General features: G+C 38.5%; 1 protein-coding gene across 1 annotated transcript in view; it reads right to left on the bottom strand.

The window, feature by feature from the left end:
- Nucleotides 1-19943, bottom strand: part of LOC128742170 (out at first protein) — a 122896-nt gene that overhangs the window by 65602 nt on the left and 37351 nt on the right. The window contains exon 2 of the mRNA XM_053838421.1: nt 1218-1331. Within this exon, the coding sequence (XP_053694396.1) occupies nt 1218-1331 (114 nt within the window). The remainder of the gene's footprint in view (nt 1-1217; nt 1332-19943) is intronic.

Genomic DNA, 19943 nt, shown 5'->3' with positions numbered 1-19943 from the left:
CATCGGCGGAAAAAGAGGAATGGTTTTGCACTCTGGCGTACTTCCTAAGCACAGATATCAAATTAGTCTAGGTTCAATCGTCGCAATTCGCAAAGAAACTTCGACCTGTTGGGACGGGGACGTTTTGTCACTTTTTTCCAAAAGTACATTAAACTTACTTCTTACTAACTTACTAAGTTCAATATTGGATTCCTGTCTTCTGAACAGATTCTGACACCTACATCTATTTGTACAAACAATATACTAGTATCAAATTCATTTGTTCAAATTTCAATTTACTTTGACGAATACAAACTTCATGCGTAGGGGTAAAAACGCCGGAGGAATCAAACTAGCAACAACCAGGAAGACATCGGTTGGAAAAACAACGTACTTTATCTGACGGAAGACGGTCTTCTACTTTGGTTCGGTCCCTTCAGTGCACTAGTTATGCTTACACAGTTCAAATTGGATAAACCGTTCCCATCAAATGGTCGGAACATTTGCCACCGTAACAAAGTACCCGCAGGATGATAAGGCGAGCGGTTGTGATAAAAAAAAAACTTTCCTAACGTGGGCGGGCGGTAAACCAGACACACCACTACCTCAGCCAGGCCAGGTATAGTTTATCTTCTGAAAATAACCTTCACCGATCCCCGAACCCCGAACCCTAAGGTTCTCGTCCCCTGTCTCGGTCGTCACATCTTTGTCGAACGACGGTGTGCCAGGATGAAAATTCAATTTAATTTCAGCTAACGTCGTATCCCAACCAGCCTTGTTCTCTCAGTTGAGTGGAGTTTCCCGTATGCCAGTTTGGCCCTTGTTTATTAGCACTTCAGTTCTCTGGTGGACAAAGAAGTTGACTCCTGCGGAACGATGTTCCGTTTTCTTTGTCCAGGAAGCCGGGTAGTAAATATGCAGAGCAAGGAGGTGATCACAGTTCATTTATGCCGGAAAGTTTTTAGCTAGAGCAGCCATGAATGGAACGGAACGTAGGATAAAGCAACACATTGTTCCAATCTGTACACAAACGGCATTGTACAGCAAAAAAAGTAATCCATGTTGATCGGACAGATATCTTAATCAATCTATTTTTTATTCCCATTTAGAAGAACAAACTTTGATTGGAGCCAGTTTTCTTCAACACTAGTGTTTATTGCGACAGAAAGTTAATCCAGAGTCTTGTTAGCTGTTGAGTATTCCAAATATGCACGCGTAAGAAACTAGAATTTACTTACACTTCTGAAGTCGATTAGCTTGGTTATCAGCGTACCGTCGCTACGCTGAAACTCAAGCGTACACGTGTCGTCACCCACGCTGGACGTTATTGTCTCCTGCACCACCTCGCCTCCCTGTGAACGAAAGGAAATGGAAACACGAAATTGGATTTACTAAAGGTTGAATTGGATATTCATGTTGAACCCAATTGGGCCCGTGTGATGTGGGTTGCATAAATAACAACTGCTGTCGTAACTTGAATAAGCATATTAACAACATTGAAATTCGAGGCCGTTTGAATGTCACTAGTTGAAACTTTATTGAATTTATTGATGCTGTCAAGCTGCCAAATTGACAGCTTCGCTTGAAGTAGCTGCTGATTAACCGCCACCGCCATTAGGTCCGAAAGCGTTTCAGTGGCGTAAACGTCTTAAATTGCTGCAGAACTGTTTCTACGGTCCTAGTGAAATTTCGCTGCGTAGCGGCAAATATTTTCATGACTGTGAATGACATATTTATTAATTGATGCTCATTTTCTACCGGTATTTTTCTACCACTATTGTGTCAATCACTAAGGCACCCAGAGCAAAATGACTAATGAAACAGATTTCCTTCTCGTTCGATGAAAGCAAGACAAGAGATTTTCCGGTTCCGAAAATACTGCCGACCTTGTATACAAGATGAAGCCATACTAGAGCAGCTACATAACTTTACTTCCAACTTTACTTGTGACTTGAATATACTTCCAAGAATTTGGTTATAGCTTGAATATATAAGCAAAACTACTGACAGGGTTATTAGACCTGCAACAATCAGAAAGCTAAGAAACGGTTGAACATTTTGCGAAAGAAAGTAAGCCGCCATAGAAATTTAAATACTGCTCTAGTTATTTATAAATTCCTCAAGAAAATAGCGATACCAATAGATATACTCCTGATTAGCAAAATAGCGAATATAATTCTTGTTTAGTTTTTTCTTTCCAATTATTTACATTATTGGGGCCAGAATTTTCACTAACAGAATACCTTTTAATTAAAAAATAAGGCTGGTATCTGCGAAAAAAATTTTGCTAAGTATTTATTAAGCCATTTAATGAATTTAATAAAAATTCTACAATCGTTCTACCAAAACTGGATGGCTTCAAGATACAACGCCAACCAACGACGATAGGTATGAAACTAACAAACCAATAGTCGCATGCTCGATTCAAAACTGGGAGAGGCTGTTAGAGTCAATAGGATTGTAGCACTAGCCCCGCAACTGAGTTGAAATAACCGAGGGCGAAACCTCTAATTGTACCCCTAACGTTAAGTGACTATGCGGCATCTTCTCAAGGGCTTGAGAAGCTTGCTGTAATATGAGGTGTTCCGCGAGGAAGTACTACAAGTCCATTACTATTCATATTAGTGATGAACAAGCTTCCTTGTTTAATTGACAAAGTAGACATTCTGATACACGCAGATGATGTCAAACTGTTCTGTTCTGTCTGCTTCCTTACTTCAGAGTTGCAATCACAAACGCCAATATACCCTGTTACAAAAAAACACGAGTAATGCTTGATTGCTCTCGTTCATATCATTTCACGTACGAGAGTGAACTACACTCGTCGTTAATTCGACATTATCCAACCCGGTTAGCCAGTGTTTACATTTTTCCACTCGACCAACAAACAATCATAGTGGCGTGAGAGAATGAATCTCTAAATAAATCGTAAAGGTTAACTAAAACACACATTTAAACTACATGTTTAACTAATTTTTATTAGGCTTTTTACTTTCTAGTTGAGAAAATGTTGATTCTCGCGAAAGAAAAATGTAAATTCCGCCAATATGGTCGCCATCTTAATTCATGAATGTGTGCTCGCTTGCTTTTTTCGCTGCTGATGTTTTCTCTGGCGGTTAATTCTCTTTCGCTCTCTGGTTCGTTGTATAAAATGCCAGCTGTGGAAGAATTAATCGAAATGCTCACAGCTAAATTTGGTTCACATCGCGTAGCAACAGAGACATCGCGTATCAATGTGAATACATAGACAGGTGAGGAAGAAGACACATTTTATTAGTATTAGAGGAGTAAAAAATGTAAACAAAAAATAACTACGTCACTATTTGAATGGGTTTGGTATATGGCAGTTATTGAGCGGCTTGAATGTATTTGTGTGAGAATGGCAGTTGTACGCATACTAATAGAGCGCTTCTCCACATCTGTCTATTTACTCTCATTGATCGCGTATAATAGCAAGAGAAATTCATATGTGAGTTCGGCGCTTCTGATCAAGGTTGAAATTTCATGGTGCTTGAAGTCTCATTGAGTTTTTTGCTGGTATGAATTTTCAACACTGGCAAAAGCATTAAAATTTATTGTCAGAAAAGATAACTATACCATCAAACTTATTGTAGTCCACCATAGCTTTTATGGTTTTGAAAGATTCTAGCATAGAAATAGCATAAAAACAACCCGTGTTAAGTATCTTAACAATAAAAAAAATCGCGAACAAAACTTTTCATTTACAGCACATTTTATCGTCTTTTCAAGGTCTTTTTTTAAAACAAAGAAGTAAAATATAATTAACTCTTTGTCTGTACATTGGGGTCAATTTGACCCCAGAACACTTTGAGAATCTATAACTTTTTTATTTTTCAATGAATTAATCTAGTTCTTTCGCGACTAGGTGTGTCTATCGGATTTCTTTTATCATAGAAATTATTTGATCATCAAATTTCGAAAACTTACGTTTTACGACAATTTTATTAAAAAACTTACGTTGTCTGTACATTGGGGTCAATTTGACCTAAAAATTCAAACTGCTCCGAATTTCCGAACTGATCTGAACTGATCTGATTCGGAGCTAATTTCCGAATTTTCGAGTGTTTTAGAAAGGCAATTTAATGGACTAAATGATAAAATTATGAATAGCGACTTAGCGGGAGGGAGGGTAAAATTAAATCGGATTTTTTTCAGGTTTCTGACGTTTATAACACGAAATCCGTACCACCTAGAACGATGCTTTCTTCTACAAAAATATACGCGAACATGAGATCTTCAAAGCTACTTGTAGAGAAGTTACAGGATGAGAGTTTTTTCTTTTCGAAAAATTCAACAATATTGTTTACTTGTGGAATAACAAGTGTTGTGATCAAAATTTGGCTGACTTAAACGAATTTCTTTTAATCGTACATTTGGAAAGCCTAAACATCCCCCTTTTTGTAGGTACGCCTCTAGGCGAGCAACGCTTAGCCACCGCATAAATCCTAACTCCTCGCACGTCGAGTTAGCAGAATCGTTAAAAGTGGTCAAATCAGTTATCGTGAGCTCAAGAGTGGCCAGCACTTTCAAGTGGAACCCTTAACTTCTACGTAACCGCCCAGTTAGCTTCGCGGTACGATGTTGGTCTAACAAACCAGTCGTCGTATGCTTGAATTTCGACTAGGCGGTGCTTGCTAGGAAGGATCGTTGCACCGGCCACGTAATTTTCCTGTACTCTAACAGCCGGCTGCTAAGTCTGTCGATAAAGAAGAGTAATGTCTAAAGGCGGTATCCCAGCTGTAGTTTTGAATCGCTGTATTGAACCGTTGGTCGTTCCTTTACGCATTATTTTTAACAAATCTTTCGAACAAGCTAAATTCCCGAATATTTGGAAGCAGTCGTTTATGTTTCCAGTGTATAAAACAGGTGACCGCCGGAACGTTAGAATCTATCGCGAAATTACTAATTTGTCTGCCGCGTCAAAATTGTTCGAAATAATTGTTAGCAGTATGATGTTGTCTCGTACAAAAAACTACATATATTCAGCTCAGCATGGCTTCATGCCTGGTCGTTCCGATTGTACGAATTTAATGGAGTTTACCTCTACCTGTATTTCGCAAATAGAGAATAAGAAGCAAGTGGACGCAATCTACACGGACTTGAAGGCAGCTTTTGATCGGATCGACCATTTAATATTATTGCGTAAACTTTTTTGACTCGGTGCATCCCAACAACTAGTGCAATGGCTCAGCTCGTACCTGCGTGACAAAGTATTGCGCGTGAAGCTTTGCACGTGTATTTCTGCGCAATTTACTAATACCTCGGGTGTTCCGCAAGGTAGTAATATGGGACCACTACTTTTTTCATTGTTTTTCAACGACGTCTCGTTGCTATTGGACATCGGATGCAGACTTGTGAACGCTGATGACTTGAAATTGTTTCTACCTATCGGAAAAACTGATGATTGTCGCCGCCTGCAAGAATTACTCGATACATTTGTTGATTGGTGTAAACGAAACTGGCTCACACTAAGTGTGACAAAATGTGAGGTGATAAGTTTTTACCGTATTAAACTCTGATTCTATTCTACTATCAGATTGAGGGGTCTGAGCTGCGCAGAGTAGACCACGTTAGCGACCTTGGTGTGTTACTTGATACTAAGCTAACATTCGACCTACATCGTGAATCGATTATTTCGAAGGCAATGCGTCAACTGGGACTCATTTCTAAAATTGGACGAAATTTCAACAATCCGCATTGCCTAAAATCCTAGTATTGTGCTCTGGTTCGGCCACTGCTTGAAACCTGTAGTACTGTATGGTGTCCTCAGCAGTTAACATGGAACCTGCGCATCGAACGAGTACAAAGGAAATTCATTCGGCTTGCCCTGCGACATCTACTATGGCGTCATCCTGAGCTTCTCCTGCCGTATTCTGATCGCTGCCGGCTACTTGATCTAGACTCGCTAGATTATCGACGAAAAACGCACCAGGCAGTATTCGTGGCCAGAGTCATCAACGGTGAAATCAATTCCCCCAGACCGCGGCGTGTGGCTCCAATTTGAGACGATAAACAAAACAAGACGGCCATATCACAATCCCGGAAGCTGTACAGGATATTCCAGACGAAATTCGGTTATGTGGTAATTGACATAATTGACCGCCCAGTTAGCTTCCTGGTACGATGCTGATCTAGCAAGCCAGTCATTATATGTCTGAATCTCGGCTAGACGGTGTTGCTTGCTAGAGTCAGTAGGATTGTTGCATCTAGTCCCGTAATTGTCCTGTACTCTAACGGCCGCCTGCGAAGTCTGTCGATAAAGAAGGGCTAAGTCTAACGTTTAAAATAATTAAGTATTTCAGGTAATAACGATTAAGCTCAAGGCTTTGCTTTTTGGTAATTGACAACGAAAACCACGTTTACACGACCTGCAAACTGTTTCCTAGGCAGCATATGAAACTGCCAAAGTTCGCTAAAAATGTTTGTTCTGGCAAGCTATGTGTAACTATGACGTTTGCATTGCAACCAGGAAATTTGCATTGTACGGAATGAAGGCCATGGTTAAGTAGTATGCCGCGCATGTGGTGCCCAAGGCCAAGAACCCTCCCTACCCGCAAGAGCCCCGCCTAATCGAGAACTATTGGACTCAAAGAACTGTTGGAAGCGAGAAGCAGTTTAAGGCAAAGTGGCGGTCTGCAGCGAATAAAGTTGACGAAGTGGCTGTTAAGAGTCTGATGGCAACAGCAGAAGGCCCGGCAATTCACACGCGGTCAACCGCATGACAATTAACTGTATATTTTTCTTTCTCCTTTTATTTTATGCTAATTGACCTTTAAAATGCAAAATAAATTTATTTGTAAAGGAAAACTTAATCAATTTACACGCATTCATGGTTGACCACATTTTATTTGTAACGTCTATTGTTTAATTATAGATTTTAAAATAGCAGATTTTTTTTGTGTCTAATAAATATGTTGAATACTAGACTAGACTAGAATACCTACTAGAATAGAACCTAACTAGAACTAGAATAGAATAGAATAGAATTGTAGTCGATCAGCATAAAGATACAAGGCAAGCTTAAATTTGCTGGTCTTCGATGCCCTTAAGTTTGCTGGTCAGAAAATTTTAAAAACTTGGTTGGAAGCATTCCACGACAACTGCCAGTAGCATTTTAAGGATAAGCGAGAACACATGACATAACTATGAAAAAGTAGAATCTCATCGAGCACCATTTTACGACCACTAACAAATAAAACGACACTGACGTCTTATCCCTGTAGATAAAAATGGTAGTAAAAATAAAACGAACAAAGAATAATATGAGCACTTTAATTCTGTCAGTACTACATGTATAAGGTCATCACTCATATTCTACGAAATAGTTTTACTTGACCAGAATTAGTAGTTCATGAATACGGAGGTAAAAACTAACGGGTGGTAACTAAAATTTTAGAAGTTTTTCGAGGCTCCTATGCACAACAACAAACGAACTCACAGGGAAATGAGAGTGTTTATGGGTTAGTCTCCTCTCTCCTCTTTCTGTCAATATTTTTTGTTTTGTTTATGCTTGTGAAGTTTTGCATTTGAAGTTCAAAAGAAAAAGCATTTCGCGAGCACGTTGTACACTTCTGCGAATTGTACAACATTTTAAAAGCAAAATTGTTACGGCTTCGACTATTTACCATATCCTAAGATCCCCCACAACTACTCGCAAGCAAGGTAGTAGAAGACCAGCCAAAATTATGGACGCAGAAGGACATCGCCCAAGGATGAGCCAACGGTATGTTGTAAAACAGTTCAACTGTTTCCATCAGTATTTACATCTGCAAAACATTGAAAAAATAATCAGAATAAAGCGCCGAAAGAAGACAAGAGCCCCAGAATATACTGAGGGACAGATTTTGATGCTGAAATCCCAATGCCGCTGGTTGATGTCAAATTATTCCGGAAAACGCTTTATTTTGGACGACGAAATTTACTTCCCTCTTTCGAAGACGCACATTCCCGGAAATGATCGATACTATTCGATGGATAGTTCTACTGCATCTCCGAACATAAAATACAAGTTTATACATAAGTTTGAACAGAAAATGATGCTGTATTTTATCATTTCCGAGAGAGGAACGGAATTTCTAAGCCATGGTTCAAGCTCTTTGGTTTGGTCATCAATCAAGATGTGTACCAGAACGAATGTTTGAAGAAAATTTTGATTCCGTTTCTACAAAACCATAATGCAGATTGACAATACGTGTTTTGGCCGGATAAACCATCATCGCATTACGCCAAAAAACTACAATCGTTCCTGAATACCCATTCGATTCTATTTGTACCCAAAAACTACAACCAGACGAATCTGTCTCAGTGTCGCCCAATCGAAGACTTCTTCGGGACTTTGAGCTCCTTGGTGTACAAAAATAACTGGAGAGCCACAGTTGATTAATAGAATCAAAAGATGCATTCGCAAAGTTAACATGACGACCGTACAACGCTCCTTTCCCGCCATCAAACGGAAACTTCACCAAACAGCCGATTACGGACCGTTTTCAAATGTTCACTAATATAGTTTTTCAACAATGAGCAATGTATCTTTAATTTCAGTAAATCAGATCTTCTACAAGTATCTTTGCTTTTTTTTCGAAAGCTTGAGATAAAAATTTCAAAATTTTAGTTGCCACCCGTTAGCAGGCCCAAAGTGTGACATTTGCTCCCTGTAATGCTGAAGTCAGTACGAAAACAAAACCAATAAAGTTATAACTCACTACTAGTTTCTGTCATAAAAAAAGTTTTTTTCTGTCAAAAGCAAAGCCTTGGGTATAAACGTCTTTAAGACTTGACCCTTCGTTATGCACAGGCTTTGCAGCTGGTTATTAGAGAACACAAAACTGTTATAGCTAGTGCAACGATCCTACTGAGCACCGCCCAGCCGGAGACTCGAACGACTGGCTGGCTTGTTAAACCAGTATAGTACCTTGAAGCTAACTGGACGGTGCATTTTTTATCACAATCGCTAAATAAATAAAAAATGGTTTTTCTGATGATTGCAGCAACTACCTAGCGATCTCAGGCAATCAACGATACTTCGCTCGCTTCCACCTATTTGTGAAAAGGAAAATTGGATAGAAAAAATTGATTGACCATGTTTACTGACAATGCGATCCGTTTCTGTGCTGCAGTTTTACAGTTTTTTGCAGTGGAATGTCACTGATTGATCTTATTTTGTCATCGATAAGAAGATTCTCGCCTGTTTATGTCAGTATCAGAACTAATATTCGAGTCCCTTTGAGTCATTGGAGTGATCTATGCACTATTCTACATGTTTTTCCATTGAGTATTATTGGGCAGTAATTCGACGAGCTGGAATTAAAACGAGTTATCTTCGAAGCAACAATCGACAAACAGAATTGACTAGCTTTGCTAGAAGTCGTAGCAAACTAACAAAGTTAGGTCATAGACTATTTCTCGGAATAGCACAGTATATCCCGGCTATCATTTGACTGAAAAACAAAACTCAACCCGGCAAGGCACAAGTAATTATTTTGGACTTGAAATAGTCTGCGCTTTAAATATCTACAACCCTTTATAACTATAAGGCACGTAACAAGAAACGCTATAGATGATGACGGGTGGTTGCAATGCACATATCAAGCTAACTCGGTGAGTACTGAAGAGGTGATAACACTACTATCTAGCACATTGTATACCACTGCCTGATGTCTCCAGTCATCTGGTTTGATTAGTTTCCATCCCAATGAGCCAGTGCAGTCGTCTCTGCCGCATTCTGTATACACACCACAAACATCGCATGTAAAATATGATGGTAAGCCACGAAACAGGTTAAAATGGTTTTCATTCTCCCGTTCATAGAACAGAACTGCTCTCGTGTTAGACAGAGCAGACGCTGTTGACGTTGATGATGCTTTGCTGTCATAGTTGAAACTTTGTTACTTTACAAAAACTGGTAGTTAAATCAATGAGCCGGTAACAAACCATGCTGGCTGCGCCTCCACCACAGGTAAAGTTTGCGTGACCATGCGTCTCCATTATGATGAAATATCACCCAGCATGACATTTCTGACTTGACTTCCTTTGGTCATATCATACAAAATTCAATATGCAATAGTAATGACTAGAAACCAGATTAAACTAAGAAATCGGTCATGCTCCACGTCAACGAACGATAAGATTCGTACTTTAAGTCGAATGCTTTTATAATGCATTGCCTTCTTATTAAATTAAAAACGGCCTCGTTGAGATTCCTTCAAAATTTGCAAAAAATTAAACATTGACCTTTGGGCATACAGTTTTCCGGCTATCACAGAAAAAGGAAGGCGACGCAAATTATCGCCGCCTGTGAATGAAAGGTTAAAACAGATATCAAAGTGAAATGCTAATGATATCTGTTGAAAATTGTTTCTGTTCTGAAATAACCGCGTTGTTCAAATATCTACGCATTATTGGCTTGTGAATAACGTTATATTCATCGTTTTGCAGAATCCGGTAAATGATTGTGAGTGTTGCCCAGGAAAACGCGGTATGATTCAAAATGAGTTTGATGAATAAATATGGTTACGTAGAATTCACGCGTTTCATTTGCAATTCGTTTCCATGAGCACGGTAGAACAGTTTTTAGATATTATTATACGTGTATGTATATTTTCCCAACAGTCGAGAGATACAAGCAAACAGTATCCGCAGAATATTGCGATTTAATCTCATACCCGGCAATGTTCCGATAAGTGAAACATAAACATTGATCCATCCGGAATCAAGGAAAATGCGACCCAAAGCCTCCGGATCGAAAGCTGCTGTGCGACAGCATAATTACTACGTAATGTTTGTCATTCAACATGGGTGGTAGACGGTAACGACTGACAAATGGAGTTCATCTCGGAAGGTAAGCCCCCGTGCGGTACCCATCAGGATGATGACGTAACGCGATGGGTTAACAACTCAGACACGTGGGTGAGACAGCAGTTGTTCTGAACGGAAAACCACTTCGCTACATGTATGTAGCTAGGTACGCAGACGATTGCAAATTCATATAGCGCTACCGGCTGTCTGGGGTGCTTTCAAGCGTGAATAAAAGATTCCTCATAATGGAACTCCTGAAAGGAATTCTTTGATCAACATTGACGACATGGAAGAAAAGTTGATGCCAGCAGTGAATTATGTATCAAAGGAATATTTCAATGTCGGATGGTTAATGAATCATGGTTCGAATGAATGAGAGCAGTGCAGTCTTGGAGGCTTTGTTTTGTTTTTTAACGACGCATGAAAATTTAATGTTTTCAAGATTTAAATAATGGTTATTTGCCACACTTTATCTCTATCTTTATCGTCTCAGAAATCTGACTTGGTGCTTCTTCATCCACAAACTTCGTGGCTGGTAAATAATGTATCAGGCAATTGCGTGAAAAGTTGTGCTTGAATCATGCAAATCACGTCAAGGTCTACTTCTGAGCAAAAAAAGTTCATTGTGATTCGTTCCCAGCATTTCTGATGCAGTGAACTTACAAAAATATGAGTTTTCGTGTCTTTTAGAACACATATGGTCCCTTTTTAATCGTATTTTTGGGAGGTGAGTTATTTTGTATTGCTAAAAACGAATTATTTTAATAGAGTTGTCTCTCGATTAAATCGAGGAATGCCGAAAGGGCACGAAAAGGTCCGAAATATCACTGCCGCGGTTCGAAATCTCACCGTCAAGGTATATTTCACATTCACTTCGCAATAGTCACATTCACAGTAGTCAGACCGATTACAGTTATGTCATTTGTACTTGGGCAGTTAAGATCTCGTAGAGAAAATAAATCATTTCGCCCTCGACATCATGCAAGTACTCACCATCTGAAGACATTTTACTGTCTAAAGTGACCATATCTTATAGCGGCTCATTAAAGCACATTGAAAGAGCTATTGGTTTATTATCAAAACCCGAATTAATCCACCTAGCGGCGTGACCTAGCCTTTCTACTGCCTCAATAATCATTATTTAATTTCTCAGAAACATCTATAATTAACTTGACTATTTTCTTCAATATCCGTTCCGTATTCCTCAAATTCCTCAAAAATTTGCCAATAAAATTCACAACGTATTGCGTAGAATAATTATATTTTCTTTCCTTCGGTGCGTAAATACTTGTAAGCGTCATTTATGTTACTTAATGAACACCTTATTTAGTTTTATAATATTTATGTGATTGATAGAAAAATAATGTTAACTCAAAAGATAATTTATTCAGACTTGAATGAATATATATAGAAAATTAGAAATTAACCCTCTAACGGGTCTACAGACGGCCTTAACTTTCGGGTTTCAGAGCCACATACGAAACTTTTTTTGAATTGATAAAAAAGAAGTAAAACAAAAAGTTATTTATATCCTTTAATTCTACTACTGTGCTCTATTGATAAATACGTATTTCGGTCTCGACGTGTGACCTTCATCAGTATCTAACTAACTTAGACTGTTTTGTTTTGAATTGACAATATGAAATATGTGTTCATAGCAGATGTTTTGATATTTTGATATTAATACCATGCGTTCAAAAGTTAGCATCTTTGAAAAACAAGAGTTCAGAATTTTTTATTATACTTCGCTTTTGAAGAAAAAGGATATCTACAACAAAATGATTAATCTGAAAATTTTACTATTAGTTTGCTTGGCTTCAATTTTGCAACATATCTGGATTAGAAAAAATAACTGAATAGAGCATTAGATATGAAAAAGAGAAATTTCTTAGCTAGTGCTCCTTCAGATAATTATTTTTGCATACAAATCTAAACTTGAGCTTCTTTTGAATGTACCTTCATGAAAAGATAGTCATTAGCTTGATCGCATCGTTTTTACAATGTTAGAGGGTTAGGAAAACAAGACGAGGTCGAAGAATAGTGCAAAAGTTGCGCCATAAACATGCTTGAGAATGAAAAATATGATCGACATGATTTTCTGCGCTTGTCATTTTGGATTTATTAAAACATGATACATGACATAAGACATCTGTCCTTTAAAATGTCACTAACGAAAACAAACCTTACAAAATTACTACCGCGCAACGTTTACTTCCTATTTTTCATATAACATTTCTAAGCTCTAATATCTAATGATTGAAAAGAGCATCTATTGATGCGCAAAATTTGTTTGAAATTTCTATACATTTATTTGGTAAAATCAACACACTTTAATCCTATACACCACTTTACCTACATGCTTAAATCAACTGCTTTTTTCGCTTTTTGCTTTTCTTGTACAATTGTGAGTAACAGCAAGAGAAGAAAATGACAATTGAAATCTGAAATCAAAGAAAAGAAAAAACTTTTCGATTGAATCCCACTATTTAATATTTATTTGCGACAGATACGTAGTTCGCCTACGACGTGCAGGCTTCATCAGTGTCTGATTTCAAAGCGTATACGTATCTGTCGCGAACGAATATTAAATAGTGGAATTTAGTCGGTAAAAGTTTTTTCTTTTCTTTAATTTCAGAGTTCGTATTCCACTAAGAGGCTTCAAAAACTTCAGACAATTGACATGTTTCTAACTTTTCTTGAATTTCAATGCAAATTTAAAAATTGCAAATTGTCATCACATACACACTTACATACATACATACATACATACATACATACATACATACATACATACATACATACATACATACATACATACATACATACATACATACATACATACATACATACATCCATACATACATACATACTTACATACATACATACATACATACATACATACATACATACATACATACATACATACATACATACATACATCACACACATTGAATACAATCAACATTTGATTGATATGTTTTGATTTCACACGTTTTAACGGTTTTATATACGGTGCTCAAGTGTTAAAGTTTGAATAACTTTTGAATGAACCGTCCGATTTTCAATAACTCGGTTTCGTTTGATAGATCTCAGCAGTAATTTTCAAATAATAATAAAATGTGTGATGTTTTTCATTGAATTAATGTTTATATGTTTCAAAAATATGTATTAAATACTATTTTTTCCCATTTCTTTATGTAACTTTCAAACTACAAGTCCAATCGTCATGAAATTTGGAACTTAAGGGTTTGCAAGACTCCTCTTTCATATGCAATCAATTTTGTTCAAATCGGTTAAGGGATCTATGAGATAATGAAGTCCCATATTTTTCATATTTTTATACATAACTTTTGAACTAAAAGTCCGATCAGTATGAAATTCAATAGCGACCAATGGGACACCTAGACCTTTCATTTGACACTAAGAACATTAAAATCGGTCTAGCCATCTCCGAGAAAAGTGAGTGAGATTGAAAGCGTTACATACACACACACACACACACACACACACACACACACACACACACACATACATACACACACACAGAAAATGCTCAGTTTTCGAAACTGAGTCGAGTGGTATATGACATTCGGCCCGCAGGACCTTCTTTCCATTTCCGGTTTTCCAAGTGATTTCTATACCTTTATACTATATATTTATATAGTAGAAAGGCAAAACGTGTGAGGATTGCGCACTAAAATCGACGAATTTTTCATTGCTATGGTAGAATCGAATGTTGGTATCGTCGTCCTCACCGAAACAGAACTCGAATAGAAAATTTACTCTGCGCAGCTGTTTGGCGGCATATTAAAGGTTTTCCGCAGTGTTCGGAGCTCAAACAGTAGCAACAAATCACGTGGCGGCGAAGTACTTATTGCGGTCTACGAGGCTTGCATTGATCCCATTTCCTTTTGCAACTCATTCGAACAAATATGGGCAAGAGTAAGGTTGCTCGGTCCAACGATGAGCGTCGGAGTTAGTTACCTTCCCACCGACCGTAAAGCGGAACCGATTATTATCAAGAATTAAATTTGTTCTATCGAAGCTGTTTATGCGAACCTAGGCCCCCATACATAGTTCTACGGAATCTGGTTGTCAGTAAATTCGATGAGCGAAGCTGTCTACGTGCAGAATCCAACAGAACTCCAAGATCTGTCCAAGAATAGCTTCGTTAATCCGATAATCAAATGAGGTTGGCGTATTACATCGGTGGAATGTTATAACCACACATTTGACAATGCTTATTGTGTACCAATCAGCAAAGGTGTCCTACAGCGCTTGCAAGAGGTAGCAATTAGCGATAGATTTCACAACGAGATAGATCGTTGGCATATACCAGTGCGGATCCAGAACTAAGCAGAATCGCAATGTCGTCAAAATACAAGGCGAATAACAAAGGCCCCAGATTACTGCCGTGTGGAACACCAGAAGTATTGCTGAATGCGCGTGAAATTGTGGAATCCAGCTTGACATGCAAAGTACATGGAATTTAATAAAAAGAAAACTTATCCAATTTCATTCTACTATGTACATTTATTCTTGACAGATACGTATTTCGCCTACTACTTACAGGCTTCCTCAGTGTCTGTTTTCGAACTCGAAAACGAAGTTCGAAAACAGACACTAAGGAAACCTGCAAGTCGTAGGCGAAATACGCATCTGTCAAGAATGAATATACATAGTAGAATTAAATTGAATAAGTTTTCATTTTATTTAATTCCAGGTTTCGTATTCTACTACGACGCACCAAAAACTTCAATCATGTAAAGTACGGTTTGTAAATCTATACCTATAAAAATGGATTTCTGTCTGTCTGTCTGCCGGGATGTTCCTTATAGAATTGAAAACTACTGAACCGATCGGCGTTAAAATTTGCATGTTGAGGTTTTTGGGGCCAGGGAAGGTTCTTATGATGGTAAGAGACCCCTCCTTCCACTAAGAGGGGGTGCTCCCATACAAATGAAATACAAGTTTCCTCATAACTCGAGAACTAATCAATCAAATGGAACCAAATTTAGCACGTGGGTGTTTTTGAGGGATTTTTTTTTCCATGGTGAATTGAGACCCCTCCCCTCTTTAGGAGAGGAATTATGACCCCTCTCCCCATTAAGAGGGGGGACTTCCATACAAATGAAATGCAAATTTCTTCATAACTCGAGAACTAATCAAACAAATGGAACCAAATTTGGCACGTGAAGGTTTTTGGAGGCAAGATTTTTTTCTATGGTGAATTAGGATCCCTCTCCACTTTAGGAGGGGGAGAGGCTCTTATATAAATGAAATACAAATTTCCTCATAATTCGAGAACTGATCAATCAATTGGTTCCATATTTGGCAAGTGGGTGTTTTTGGAGGCAAGAATTATTTCTATGATGAATTAGGACCCCTTAACTTTTTAGGAGGGGGGTCTCCCATACAAATGAAATACAAATTTCCTCATAACTCCAGAACTAATCAAGCAAATGGAATCAAATTTAGCATGTGGGTGTTTTTGTAGGCCAATTTTTTTCTATGGTGAATTGAGACCCCTCCCCCCTTCAATAGTAGAGGGGCTCCTATACAAATGAAATACAAATTTCCTCATAACTAGAACTCGAGAATTAATCAAACAAATGGAACCAAATTTGGCATGTGGGGGATTTTGGAGGCAGAAATTTTTTTTATGATGGTTTGAGACCCCTCACCCCTGTGGTAGGGGGATAAGGACTATCATACAAATAAAACAGAAATTTTTGCGTAACTAATCTAATCTAAACTAAAAACTAATCGAACTCGAGAAAGTTTAGACTCTTTCATAAAACAGTCAATAACAAGTCCACCAGAAACTAGCAATAGTAACATTTAATGATTCAGGGCGAGACGGACACAGGCCGCGAGTGTTGCCAGCGACCTGCCGTCGGAAGCGCCGGCCACTGCGGGGGGGCAGCCCCCCGTAGAAATCACCACTATCTAGGTTTGTTTATTTTCCTAGATCTACTGACCTCTATTACTTTCCTTCAGTTGGGTCACCCTTGCGAAATGGTACTTTCTACGAAAATATTTTCCGTAAAATGGTACATCCCGCGTAAGGTTTTTCGCGAAAAATGGTATTCTGCGAAACTCTATATTCCGCGTTATGGTCAACCGAGAATTGGTGTTCCGCAAAATGGTATTCGGCGAAATGGTTTGTAATAATGGCGAATATTTAAATGCTTTCCCTTTATTTTATCAGGCTACGCTAAACAATGGGGGGAGTTGTTTTCGATTTTACTGTGAGGAAAATTTGTATATTAAAACACACATGAACTCCTCAGAAACTTGCAAAACTCGAGATTGTGACAAAGGTCATCCGAGATTCAGGATTTATGTACAACACAGTTTAATTTGTGACAATATGGAGTTTGTCGGATCAGCTACTAAATAAATAAATAAATGATCTACTGTGTCGAAAGCGGTCTTAATTTCTGTGTACACAGCGTCAATTTGAGTTCCAGCTTCTATCTGTGAGATGCAGGTACCAAAGAAATTGCACTTCACTTGCATATTACGGAGACTGCCTCGAAGGCTAAGCTAATGGGCAACTTAGATTTATATTTAAAATTGTCCTAGAGTCCAAGCATCATCACTGTCTCTGTTCGCTCTACTGCGCCTTAGTTTCCTCAATACTCAAGTTCTGCACAGTAATCTGATTCCCGCTTCAAGCTAACAAGGAAGCCATGAAACTTATTTAGAAAACACGAAAATATGAAATTTTGTCTCACCCGCCATATTCACCAGATACCGATTAATCTGATTGTAATTTAAAAGAGCAGAGTTTGGCCAAATACGAAAGTATCAAGGATTGGATTGATTCATTCATCAAATGTAAAGACGAAGATATTTTCCTACGTGGTATCCGTGCTATACCACAATGGCCCAAAACTAGTAGAAACCGATTAGCAATACTTGAACCACTGCCTCAATACTAATGGCTGGAGCAGCATGTTCCCCTCTTTCATAGGAGTATCATAATAAATTACAAATTGTTGTATATTTTGGAATTGATTTTCCACATATTTCCAAAGGATCTGAAAGTAATGTTTTTTTAGTTTCGTTATTTACCATATTTTCTAATAGATTCTTCGAATTTTTTTCAAGTCAACGTCAACCGTCATTTCGCTTTCAAGTTTTCAATTATTTTTGGACTTCCGCATACTAGGTATTTTAAACAGACATATCACAAAAAAACTACACTTGTTATATTCGATCCGTTTTGCCCGAGCACAACAATGCCATCGCGTAAAGCGGATAATTTTCAACGCAGCTTCAGAAAAAAAAACTCTCACCTTCAAAAGATTGCTGAAATCCGCTTATCAAACTGTTCAGCTCCCAGCACTGTACAGCACAATGCCAATGCAATGAACTGCAATTATACGTTTTCATTATTGTGCACAAATCCGAATAAATTGATTCCATCCGGCTGCTGGCAGCTTCGTTCGTAATCCTCACAATGGGATATCAGACCAATCCATAATTTTACCTGCAAACAGTTTCCCCTTTTCTCGTACTCACCACCAGCTGCAGACACCGTGCGTTCATCGAACTCAACGTTTCGATAAAAATGGAATCGGAAATGGCAGGAATATTTTTTAATTGAAAAATAAATGTAACACTGATAGAACTTTTCACCCGCCTAGCACCGTCTACCCCCCACCCGGCTACGAATTGATTTTACAACAGCAGCGTGCCGTCGAAAAGGTTACCCAGCAATGCGTTTCGGTTCGTTTGCAGGATCATGTAGCTCGAAAATAGCTTAATCGAAAATAGAAACGCTCACTTCTGGCCCGTCACACCGGCGAACACCGGGATCAGGATCCGTTCGATGGAAAGAAAAATGGCTTCCGAGTGGTACATTCCTTGCACTCACTTGCTCGCCGGTTTTACCTCCAGCAAATCGTTTCGATTCGATTTGGGCAACAACGGTAGAAAAGAACCAAAGAGTCGTAACCTTCATTGTTATGTCATTTATCCTTATTTGCACCTGGGATCGCGTGACACCGGAGGGTGAAACACGGATGCAACGACAAGTCGAAGGCAAAATTTATCGATTTACATTCGAAAGGTGTTTGTACGGACGGAAACCAACTGCTTCGAACACAGTCAGGTTAACTTCACATTAAAAAAACGTTAATGATAGTGCCTCGCAGCAAATTGAATTTGGTCGGTTCGGCCTTGCGACGTTTTATTAGTTTGACTTTTGGGAATTGTTTCATTACCCTTTTCTTAGTTTTAAGCTATTGTTGACAAATTTTCAATAGTATTCACATCGCTTTTCGTTTACAGAATTTATAACATAACATTTTTGAAGCTTTCAAGCTTTCTGCAGCTCCGAATTCCAGTGTTGACCTCTGCATATAAATATTCTATTGCACTTAACCAGTCAGACAGAATAGGGCAACAGCAAAGACAAGAACATGGCATTTTGACATGAGAGGCGGTCGGCTTTATCTGAAGAAACAAAGAAACTTTTCTCCATAGTTTCTTTTCCAATGACAAGCTTTGAAAAGCAGGAGGAAATAATTTTCTTTTGTTTTACGTTCGATGAAAGGGCTCGCAGGTTCAGACCAACCGAAACAATAATACTCTGCCGGCTTCATGTATGAAAGCACTTTTTTATATGCTTTACATGTCTTTTTTTTTCGCCGAGCTCGAATGATAAATGTCCCCCGAGAGCAAAACGTGTCATATGTGTAGCATTCATATCAACAACGAGTACTGAGAGCGTGTGTTTTTAAGAAACAAGAACATTCTTTCAGGATTTCATGAACACTTTGTGAAATTTCAAGCACCGTCTGTGTACGGCCGCGTGCTTGTTTTCGGAAATTTGACACGTGACACACTTTTTGCACAGGATTCAATCCCTTCGCGAGTGCCATTCACATTTTTCCTTCTAAGCCCTCAGCCAGCGAAAGCAACACAAAAGCCTTCCAAGTGAACTTGGCACGCATAAAGTAACAGCTTACCATCGGTATGCCAGCGGCTATCAAGGGGCTGTCTAAGCTTCTCATGAAACCAGGAAAAAAATAGCGGCAAAAGGAGAACTCCTTCAGCGATTGTTGACAGACACACACACGAATGAAAGCAGAGGATTCTTTTTGCATCTAGGCTCAGTAGAACGGAGCCGCTGAAGA

This window comes from Sabethes cyaneus, chromosome 3, assembly GCF_943734655.1.
Source record: "Sabethes cyaneus chromosome 3, idSabCyanKW18_F2, whole genome shotgun sequence".
Classification (NCBI taxonomy): Eukaryota; Metazoa; Arthropoda; class Insecta; order Diptera; family Culicidae; genus Sabethes; species Sabethes cyaneus.
Note: the sequence above shows the minus strand (reverse complement) of the source record. Positions and strands in the feature narration are given on the sequence as shown.